This window comes from Salvelinus sp. IW2-2015, unplaced genomic scaffold (assembly GCF_002910315.2).
Source record: "Salvelinus sp. IW2-2015 unplaced genomic scaffold, ASM291031v2 Un_scaffold1796, whole genome shotgun sequence".
Classification (NCBI taxonomy): Eukaryota; Metazoa; Chordata; class Actinopteri; order Salmoniformes; family Salmonidae; genus Salvelinus; species Salvelinus sp. IW2-2015.
Genome location: NW_019943169.1, coordinates 100450 through 112410, shown reverse-complemented (window position 1 = coordinate 112410; position 11961 = coordinate 100450). Strand labels below are relative to the sequence as shown.

General features: G+C 44.0%; 1 protein-coding gene across 1 annotated transcript in view; it reads left to right on the top strand.

The window, feature by feature from the left end:
- Positions 1 to 11961, top strand: part of flna (filamin A, alpha (actin binding protein 280)) — an 84346-nt gene that overhangs the window by 23519 nt on the left and 48866 nt on the right. The window contains 6 exon segments of the mRNA XM_070439600.1: positions 3272 to 3523; positions 3669 to 3766; positions 4182 to 4329; positions 4441 to 4559; positions 9749 to 9826; positions 10631 to 10793. Of these exon segments, the coding sequence (XP_070295701.1) occupies positions 3272 to 3523; positions 3669 to 3766; positions 4182 to 4329; positions 4441 to 4559; positions 9749 to 9826; positions 10631 to 10793 (858 nt within the window).

Genomic DNA, 11961 nt, shown 5'->3' with positions numbered 1-11961 from the left:
ACAGGGGGTACCGGTACAGAGTCAATTGTGGAGGCTATATACAGGGTGTTACCGGTACAGAGTCAATGTGGAGGCTATATACAGGGGTTACCGGTACAGAGTCAATGTGGAGGCTATATACAGGGTACGGTACAGAAGTCAATGTGGAGGCTATATACAGGGGGTTACCGCGTACAGAGTCAATGATATAGCCTCCACATTGACTCTGTACCTGTACACCCTGTATATAGCCTCCACATTGACTCTGTACCGGTACCCCCTGTATATAGCCTCCACATTGCCTCTGTACCTGTACCCCCTGTATATAGCCTCCACATTGCCTCTGTACCTGTACCCCCTGTATATAGCCTCCACATTGACTCTGTACTGGTACCCCCTGTATGTAGCCCTGCTATTGTTATTTACCTCCTTTATACAATAATAGTCGATCTGCATTCACTCCACTGTGAACGGTCCTGGCGCAATCAAAAGTGTTAAGGGAAGCCAGTTGTGATTTGGCTTCACACCTATCACATCAAAAGCCAAATGCCATTGAATTGTTGTATGAAGATAGGGATTTGGACTTGTGGTTTTACTTAATTCTCTGTACTGGCCAATGACTATAACGGCGGTTCTGATCCAACCATTAATTCGTACATTGTGCATCTTGCCTGAGAGGATGAACGTTAAATATGTAGAATGCTAATGTTAACTAGCTGGCTAATCGTTGCCCATGGAATGAAGCTTAGCAAGCAAGTATTTTAGCCAGGTAGCCTAGGACAACAAAACTAAACATGGACAGGAGGATGGCTTTGGCATTTCTCTACAAGTAGGGTGAGTCAACATGTTTATTCTACCTGCACAAACACGCACACCGAAATCAGAACCATGAATAGCCACATGATATTTACCTTACGTTGATTGGACTAAATAATTGTTTTTGATATCATTTAGTTGTCACTATTAGACTTAGCAGAGGAGATTTGATGTTGAGATGGTGCTGGAATAGTGGAGGCAGCTCCTGTTTTTCTTTGTTGATTTACAACACCGGAGAGTTACAGTTAGTCTGAAAATGTGGGAAACATTACCCTGATTGACCATGCTGTTGGACATATAACTGTTACATGCAATATGCTTTATGGACTTAACTAGACAAGGTTGCGCTTTGGTTTTGTGATGAACCACAGGTGTGGTTGAATTTATTCTGCCACTGTCTTATTGTCTCTGCCTTTAGGCCTATATATCACGGTGTCAAGGCATATGAACTAACAGGTTATAGACCAAACAACACAGGTTGTACAATGGCTTTTTCTGGCTTTGCTTCCCCAGTGATTTTTATCCTCGCACTGTTACTGAACAGACAGTCAATAGGGAGGGGGGCTAGCTAATGGACCGTGACTTGGGGGGGGCTACTAATGGACCGTGACTTGGGGGCTAGCTAATGGACCGTGACTTGGGGGGGCTAGCTAATGGACCGTGACTTGGGGGGCTAGCTAATGGACCGTGACTTGGGGGGGCTAGCTAATGGACCGTGACTTGGGGGGGCTAGCTAACGACCGTGACTTGGGGGGCTAGCTAACGGACCGTGACTTGGGGGGGCTAGCTAACGGGACCGTGACTTGGGGGGCTAGCTAACGGACCGGACTTGGGGGCTAGCTAACGGACCGTGACTTGGGGGGCTAGCTAACGAGACCGTGACTTGGGGGGCTCGCTAACGGACCTGACTTGTGGGGGGCTCGCTAACGGACCGTGACTTGTGGGGGGCTCGCAACGGACCGTGACTTTGGGAGGGGGCTAGCTAACGGACCGTGACTTGTGGGGGGGCTAGCTAACGGACCCTGACTACTCTGAACGCTATTCAGAATTTCTCATATTACTCCAGCAGAAATGGCTTCATGTACTGTTTGCTTATTTGTGCATTTCACCCTTTTGGTTGTAAAGCTCGTATGAATGTCCTGCTTTATCTAATGTTGGTTCATACTAGCAAATCAACTGCATTGTACTTAACTTCATACTTCAACCAGTAAAAATGGCTCTTTGGCTAGCTTTGCTTCCAGTCCATGTCAATGAGCTTAGCATTCTAGTAACAACTGATGATTCTAAATTGTTATTTTGCACATTTTAACAAACCAATATAATACTTAGCGACTGTTTTGCTCAATATTCAAAACAACATTGTAAGCCTATATGAACCGTAAAAGGATTACAGGAGATTCCACTCATTTTGATGGTTTTCGTCAGACACGCACCGACACAACAAAAGGAGGATTTCTTGTCTCCTGGATTGTGTTGCCTCAGCTTCCTCCAGCAAGCACCAGGTGTGAGGAGTGTCACACACATCTTATTCGAGTTAGAACTCAGCTGGCCTTCTCCCTGTCCTGGGGGCTTGTTTTTTATCACACCACCTTAGGACCTGATGAGCAATTACCCCCAATCGTGTGTGCTGAAGACATGGTGGCTGGTCTGGTTGCATCACTCTTGCACTGATCTCTTCATCTCCCAGTCCTCACCAACCCAACCCCACCACTCTACAGCTCTTCTCCAATCTTAATCCCAAGCCACACCTCTACAGCTCTACTCCAATCCTAATCCAAGCCCACACTCTACAGCTCTTACTCCAATCCTAATCCAGCCCACACTCTACAGCTCTACTCCAATCCTAATCCAAGCCCACACTCTACAGCTCTACTCCAATCCTAATCCAAGCCACACTCTACAGCTCTACTCCAATCCTAATCCAAGCCCACACTCTACAGCTCTACTCCAATCCTAATCCAAGCCCACACTCTACAGCTCTACTCCAATCCTAATCCAAGCCCACACTCTACAGCTCTACTCCAAATCCTAACCAGCTCTACTCCAATCCTAATCCAAGCCCACACTCTACAGCTCTTCTCCAATCCTAATCCAACCCACACTCTACAGCCTCTACTCCAATCCTAATCCCAAGCCCACACTCTACAGCTCTACTCCAATCCTAATCCAAGCCCACACTGTACAGCTCTACTCCAATCCTAATCCAACCCCACACTCTACAGCTCTTCTCCAATCCTAATCCAGCTCTACTCAAATCCTAATCCAACCCCACTCTCTACAGCTCTACTCAATCCTAATCCAACCCCACCTCTCTTACAGCTACTACTCCAATCCTAATCCAACCCCACACTCTAACAGCTCTATTCCCCCCCTTATCCTAGATCTGCATATCATATATAACAGTCTCTCCTCCAGACTCCAAGGCCATAGTAGATGGTAACCTGAAGCTGATCCTATATATTACTGTCTCCTCCAGACTCCAAGGCCATAGTGGATGGTAACCTGAAGCTGATCCTTGGCATGGTGTGGACTCTGATCCTCCACTACTCCATCTCCATGCCCATGTGGGACGAGGAGGAGGAGGGGGGAGACGGCCAGCACAAGACCCCGAAACAGAGGCTTCTGGGATGGATCCAGAACAAGCTCCCAGAGATCCCCATCCACAACTTCAGCAGAGACTGGCGGAGTGGCAGAGCACTGGGGGCACTGGTCGACAGCTGTGCTCCAGGTAGGTCAGGGGTTAAAGGTCGGAGGGTAGGGTGAGAGCGGGGGTAGATGGGTAGTCACAAGGGGCTTGTTTCAAAGACCCAGTAAGCATTGTCCTTTTTAGAAATAGTTGTGTGTTTCTAAGTTTAAATAACGTGTTGTTATAGGCCTGTGCCCTGATTGGGACCAGTGGGACCAGACTAAACCGGTGGACAACGCCCGTGAGGCCATGCAACAGGCTGATGACTGGCTGGGTATCCCTCAGGTACACTAGCTACGCTAACCATCATATTGGAATCATGCTACCATCACCACCATTATCATTACAGAGCTGTGATGCTGTCTCTAGGTGACACTGAGTACAGTCAGCTTCATGGCATTAGCCTAGTATTTGTGTGCAGTGCTGAGATGACATGTGGGCAGGGCTTTCGTGCGAGGTTGGCAGATCTGGAGAAGTTGGTAGCGTGCCGTCAGTTATCTCTGTGGTTGGTGTTTCCTCCCACAGTGGACCAGTTCTCAGAACAACGCTCTCTTCCCCTGTCTCTGTGGCGTGTGAGTGAGTGGCGTGTGAGTGGGTGCTTTGTGCAGTTTGAGGTAGTGGTTAAGGTCTACATTAAATCACGCTACCCTCTGCTGCATGTGTGTGTGTCTTTAACAGTGTGTGCCATCTGGTTTCCTAGGTGATAACCCCAGAGGAAATCGTTGACCCCAATGTAGATGAACATTCCGTGATGACATACTTGTCCCAGTTCCCCAAGTCCAAACTGAAACCTGGCGCTCCCCTGCGCCCCAAACTGAACCCCAAGAAGGCCCGGGCATACGGACCAGGTACACATCAACACGCACATGTTTTCCTCTGTCTCTCACACATACACCACACACCTAAATGTTTTCCTCTGTCTCACACCTCTTTTGCTCTTGTTCTCTCTCTTTCTCCAGGTATAGAGCCAGTAGGTAATGTTGTGATGAAGAAGGCTGTGTTTACAGTGGAGACCATCAGTGCTGGGATGGGAGAGGTGCTGGTGTATGTAGAGGACCCTGCCGGACACAGAGAGGAGGTACACACACACACAGCGCGCGCACACACACACACACACACACACACACACAGCATATACATTTGAAGTCGGAAGTTTACATACACTTAGAATGGAGTCATTAAAACTAGTTTTTCAACCACTCCACAAATTACTTGTTAATTTACTTGTTAATTAACTAGTTTTGGCAAGTCAGTTAGGACATCTACTTTGTGCATGACACATGTACTTTTTCCAACAATTGTTTACAGACAGAGATTATTTCACTTAATTCAATCACAATTCCAGTGGATCAGAAGTTTACATACACTAAGTTGACTGTGCCTTTAAACAGCTTTGAAAATTCCAGAAAATGATGTCATGGCTTTAGAAGCTTCTGATAGGCTAACGGACATCATTTGAGTCAATTGGAGGTGTACCTGTGGATGTATTTCAAGGCCTACCTTCAAACTCAATGCCTCTTTGCTTGACATCATGGGAAAATCAAAAGAAATCAGCCAAGACCTCAGAAAAAAGTCAGGTTCATCCTTGGGAGCAATGCCTGAAGGTACCACATTCATCTGTACAAACAATAGTACGCAAGTATAAACACCATGGGACCACGCAGCCGTTATACCGCTCAGGAAGGAGACGCGTTCTGTCTCCTAGAGATGAACGTACTTTGGTGCGAAAAGTGCAAATCAACACCCAGACAGCAAAGAACCTTGTGAAGATGCTGGAGGAACAGGTACAAAAGTATCTATATCCACAGTAAAACGAGTCCTATCTCGACATAACCTGAAGGCCGCTCAGCAAGGAAGTAGCCACTGCTTTGAAATTTGCCAATAAAAGCCAGACGACGGTTTGCAACTGCACATGGGGACAAAGATCGTACTTTTTTGAGAATGTCTCTGGTTTGATTGAAACAAAAATAGAACTGTTTGGCCATAATGACCATCGTTATGTTTGGAGGAAAAAAGGGGAGGCTTGCAAGCCGAAGAACTCATCCAACTGTGAAGCACGGGGGTGGCAGCATCTGTTGTGGCTGTGCTTTGCTGCAGGAGGGACTGGTGCACCTCACAAAATAGATGGCATCTGAGGTAGGAAAATGATGTGGAATATATGAAGCAACATCTCAAGACATCAGTCAGGAGTTAAAGCTTGGTCGCAAATGGGTCTTCCACATGGACAATGACCCAAGCATACTTCCAAAGTTGTGGCAAAATGGCTTAAGGACAACAAAGTCAAGGGTATTGGAGTGGCCATCACAAAGCCCTGACCTCAATCCAATAACATTTTGTAGGCGAAACTGAAAAGCGTGTAATGTGCAAGGAGGCCTACAACTGACTCAGTTCTTTCAGGGAGGAATGGACCAAAATTCACCCCAACTTATTGTGGGAAGCTTGTGGAAGGCTACCTGAAATGTTTGACCCAAGTTAATTAAACAATTAAAGGCCAATGCTACCAAATACTAACTTGAGTGTATGTAACTTCTGACCCACTGGGAATGTGATGAAAGAATAAAAGCTGAAATAAATAATTCTCTACTTTATTCTGACATTTCACATTTTTTTAAATATAGTGGTGATCCTAACTGACCTAAGACAGGGAATTTTTACTAGGATTAATGTCAGGATTGTGGAAAGCGGAGTTCAAATTATTTGGCAAAGGTGAATGTAAACTTCTGACTATATTATAAAAAAAGCCAACTGGATGGAATATAAAATACACCAAATTATTTTTTATCTTCATCATAAAAATGCTACCAACAATAATTACTGAAACTTGTTACAAATGATGGAGTTAGCCATGATTCAACCAAAGTACTTTAAGATATTTTTAATTTCAGTCTCCTCCAACCAAAGTTAATTGTAAGGATTTTCTTTTCTATTATTAATTGTAATATTAAAAGCTGTCCAGAAAGACTAATTTGAAGCCAATTAGAGGAGGAACTTTTAATAAAGTCTAAGTGTGGGAAAAACGCCAAGGCTGGATGCAACATGGATCCAGTGGCGTGTATACGCAACGCCAAGGCTGGATGGCATACCAGCTGGCGGTATACAAACAAACGCCAAGGCTGGGTGGCATACCAGGTGCGGTATACAACAAACGCCAAGGCTGGATGGCATACCAGTGGCGGTATACCAAACGCCAAGGCTGGATGGCATACCAAACAGCAAATGGCGGCTTATACCAATCGCCAAGGTGGATGGCATACCAGTGGCGTATAACCAAACGCCAAGGTGGAATGGCATACACAGTGGCGGTATACACAAACGCCAAGGCTGGATGCATACCAGTGGCGGTATACCAAACGCCAAGGCTGGATGGCATACCAGTGGCGGTATACCAAACGCCAAGGCTGGAGGCATACCAGTGGCGGTATACCAAACGCCAAGGCTGGATGCATACCAGTGGCGGTATACCAAACGCCAAGGCTGGATGGCATACCAGTGGCGGTATACCAACGCAAGGCTGGATGGCATACCAGTGGCGGTAATACCAAACGCCAAGGCTGGATGGCATATACCAGTGGCGGTATACCAAACGCCAAGGCTGGGATGGCATAACCAGTGGCGGTAATATCACAAGCCAGGCTGGATGGCATACCAGTGGCGGTATACCAAACGCCAAGGCTGGATGGCATACCAGTGGCGGTATACCAAACGCCAAGGCTGGATGGCATACCAGTGGCGGTATACCAAACCTTTTTGATGTACTCAGGACTGTTCTTAGCATGTTGTAACCACTCCTATGGAAATGGTCGATTATCGGACACTCAGCAAGAAGATCTGATTTCATTATTACTGAAACAGGATACAAGTTAAAACAATTGGAGGACCCTTACTCTTCAGTGTTGTGATGCAAAATGTATAGAATTTAAAAGGTATTGTCGGATATTATTTATCCTAATCAGACGACAGTTTTTTTTTTTTTTTACATGGCCGATACATTGGAGATAATATAAGACAGTACTGGAAACAATGGAACACTAAAATCGGGGACACCAGGCCTGGTTTTCATAGCTGATTTTGAAAAGGCTTTTGATAAAGTACAACGAGTTTATATATAAATGCCTGGAATATTTAAATTTTGGAGACTCACTTATACAATGGGTTAAAGTTATGTATAGTAACCCGAGGTGTAAAATAGTCAATGGCTACTTCTCAGTTTTAAACTGTCAAGAGGACTAAAACAAGGTTGTCCACTATCGGCATATCTATTTATTATGGCCATTTGAAATTTTAGCTGTTAAAATCAGATCCAACAATAATATCAATGGATTCCACAGCCTCCTAGAGGATCTAGATACTTTTTCTAACCTCTCTGGATTACAACCAAATTATAAGTGTACTATATTACGTATTGGATCACACAAAAAAAATGCAACTTGTACATTACCGGGGAGTTTACCAATAAAATGGTCTGATGGGGATGTGGACATACTTGGTGTACATATCCTGAAAGAAATGATCTCACTCCAAAAAAATGTAATGAAGTTAGCAAAAATAGATAATATCTTACTACCATGGAAAGGAAAAGACCTGTATTTGTGGAAAAATCACCCTGGTTAACTCTTTACCTATTTTCTGATGGTCTTGCCTACACCTAGCGAACAGTAATTTAAATTGAGAGATAAAAATGACATTTTATTTGGAACGGCAAGCCAGACACACTTAAATGGGCTTATTTATATAATGAATATGAATTCGGGCTGCAGAAATTAAAACAGACCTTTCACTAAAGGCTTCAGTCATACAAAAGTTAAATCCGAACCTGTTCTCTAGCAAATTAGTAAGAATGTCTCACCCGATGTTCAAGAAAGGCCTTTTTCCCTTTGTTCAGATTACCACCTCTCCCCTTGTTCAGATTACCACCTCTCCCTTTGTTCAGATTACCACCTCTCCCCTTGTTCAGATTACCACCTCTCCCCTTGTTCAGATTACCACCTCTCCCCTTGTTCAGATTACCACCTCTCCCCTTCCGTATTCAGATTACCACCTCTCCCCTTGTTCAGATTACCACCTCTCCCCTTGTTCAGATTACCACCTCTCCCCTTGTTCAGATTACCACCTCTCCCTTTCAGTTATTTGAGAAGGAAATCATCTCCCAAATATTGTGGTTAAATTCAAATATAATAAAAAAGAAACCAAAAAAAGTATAATTTGTAATTTCTATCATAAATAGGACTGGTGGAGTTATGTCACACAGGCAGCTAACAAAATGTATGGAAATGTCTGCTCAAATTACAACTAATTGCAGCATTACCGAAAAAAAATGGAGGCAAGTGGAAGGGGGAAAAGTAGGGAGCTTGTCTGTCGGCCTTGCATTTAAAGACCATAGTTGGTTAAAGAAAACTGTGATCAATAAATAAACAAGTATCCCAGTTTGGCTCAGAGCGACCGCGGCTGTCTCTGGTATGTCAAAATTGCTTAATTTTTTACTTATGAAGCTTTAATTTTGAATTTGTTCAAATTAATTATTACATAATCAAGATGTGTTGTGGATAAATGTCACTACTGTAGTCGCTCTGGATAAATGACCGAGTCATCTGCTTAATGACTAAAATGTAAAATAATGAAAAGGGCTGTCTGGTAGCCTCAATAAATAGACCAAGACTTGAACAAGTCATTGCATGTATAGATTTATTTCTTTACTTGGAAAAAAACAGGACTTGACTTGTTCTTAGAATGCACAACCTTGACTCGACCCGCTTTATTTGGGACTCTACTTAAGACTGACCTTGTGGCTTGAGACTCGCTTGTGACTCAAACTAGTGACTTGGTCCCACCTCTGGCACACACACACATAATGTCTTCCCCTGGTGTCTGACATTCTCTCTCTCTCTCTCTCTCTCTCTCTCTGACATCTCACGCTTTCTCTCTCCAATTCAAAGAGCTTAATTGGCATGGGAAACATATATTTACAAATCTTGCTGCTGTGATGGCACTAGAGTTTATCAAAATTTGATTTATTTTTGAATTCTTTCTATGTAATCTAAGGGAAATATGTCTCTCTACGGTCATACCTTTTGGCAAGGGGTTAGGAAGTGCAGCTCAGTTTCCACCTCATTTTGTAGGCAGTGTGCACAGCCTGTTTTCTCTTGAGAGCCAGGTGATGGCTTTCATGGAAGGTTTGGGAATTGCTTACTTTTAGGTGGCTGTGAAATTGAATGTCTCTTTTCTGTATTTTGATAATTAGCGGGTGTCTCTCTCTATCCTCCCCGTCAGGCCAAGGTGACAGCCAACAACGATAAGAATCGTACCTACTCCGTCTTCTACATTCCCAAAGTCACTGGGATGCACAAGGTAAGCCTAACCTTCAGTCTTCATTTCTACCCTAAATGAACTTAATCCTAGGTGACGGTGCTCTGTGTAATGTTAGGTGACATGTTTTTATGACCAGGTGACGGTGCTGTTTGGTAACTGTGTTACCAGGTGACGGTGCTGTTTGGTAACTGTCATACTAGGTGACGGTGCTGTTTGGTAACTGTGTTACCAGGTGACGGTGCTGTTTGGTAACTGTCATACTAGGTGACGGTGCTGTTTGGTAACTGTCATACTAGGTGACGGTGCTGCTTGGTAACTGTTACCAGGTGACGGTGCTGTTTGGTAACTGTGTTATACTAGGTGACGGTGCTGTTTGGTAACTGTGTTTTACTAGGTGACGGTGTTTGGTAACTGTTACCAGGTGACGGTGCTGCTTGGTAACTGTGTTCTACTAGGTGACGGTGCTGTTTGGTAACTGTTATACTAGGTGACGGTGCTGCTTGGTAACTGTGTTCTACTAGGTGACGGTGCTGCTTGGTAACTGTTCTACTAGGTGACGGTGCTGTTTGGTAACTGTTATACTAGGTGACGGTGCTGTTTTACTAGGTGACGGTGCTGTTTGGTAACTGTGTTATACTAGGTGACGGTGCTGTTTGGTAACTGTTATACTAGGTGACGGTGCTGTTTGGTAACTCTGTATTTTACTAGGTGACGGTGCTGTTTGGTAACTCTGTGTTATACTAGGTGACGGTGCTGTTTGCGGGGCTGTGTTTTACTAGGTGATGGTGTTTGGTAACCCTGTGTTTTACTAGGTGACTGTTTGGTAACCCTGTGTTATACTAGGTGACGGTGCTGTTTGCGGGGCTACACATCAATAAGTCTCCGTATGAGGTGGATGTGGGGATGGCCCAGGGAGACAGCAGCAAAGCTACAGCTCAGGGACCTGGACTAGAACCTGCCGGGAACATCGCCAATAAGTCCACATGCTTTGACGTCTACACCGCAGGTACACACTGTTCTCTCCACAGACGTTTTGAAATCACCATTGGTCTCTTGCTGACATCCCTGAGCAGTTTCTGTCCTCTCAGGACACTCCATTAGGAAGGACGACTGTATTTTTGTTTTGGTTGTGGTTCAGACCATTTTTTTGCCCAATACAAATGAATGGTAAATAATGTATTGTCACTTTTATTGTAAATAAGAATATATGTTTTCTAAACACTTCTACATTTATGTGGATGATACCATGATAATCTTGAATGATCAATTATGAGTGAGAAAGTTAGACGCACAAATACCCCTCCCAAAATGCTAACCTCCCCTGTTATTGTAATGGTGAGAGGTTAGCATGTCTTGGGGGTATGATATAAAATGCTAACCTCCCCTGTTATTGTAATGGTAAGAGGTTAGCATGTCTTGGGGGTATGATATAAAATGCTAACCTCCCCTGTTATTGTAATGGTGAGAGGTTAGCATGTCTTGGGGGTATGATATAAAATGCTAACCTCCCCTGTTATTGTAATAGTGAGAAGTTAGCATGTCTTGGGGGTATGATATTTGTGTGTAACTTTCTCACTCCTCATTATTCACGATTCATTCAGGATTATCCATAATGTTGGTAGCATCCACATTCATGTAGAAGTGTTTAGAAACATATTATAATTTACAATACAGGTGACTCCAAAATATAGGTAGTCTAGTGGTTAGAGCATTGGACTAGTAACCGAAAGGTTGCTAGATCCAATCCCCCGAGCTGACAAGGTACAAATCTGTTCCCCTGAACAAGGCAGTTAACCCACTGTTCTTAGGCCGTCATTGAAAATAAGAATTTGTTCTTAACTGACTTGCCTAGTTAAATAATAAAATTAAATGAGACAATACATTACTACTTTAATACACACAAGTGATTTTGTCAATACCTCAAATGAAAGCTGACAGTCTGCATTTTAACCCCATTGTTAAATTTTTGGAGTATTGGGCCAAAAAGAGTGCTTCAGTCCCAATAATTACAGAGGACGCGGTCTATTGGTATGATGCTAAAGCTGCCCCTGTCTCCAGGTGCTAAGACTCTCCCTGTGCCCAGGTGCTAAGGCTCTCCCTGTGTCCAGGTGCTAAGGCTCTCCCTGTGTCCAGGTGCTAAGGCTCTCCCTGTGTCCAGGTGCTAAGGCTCTCCC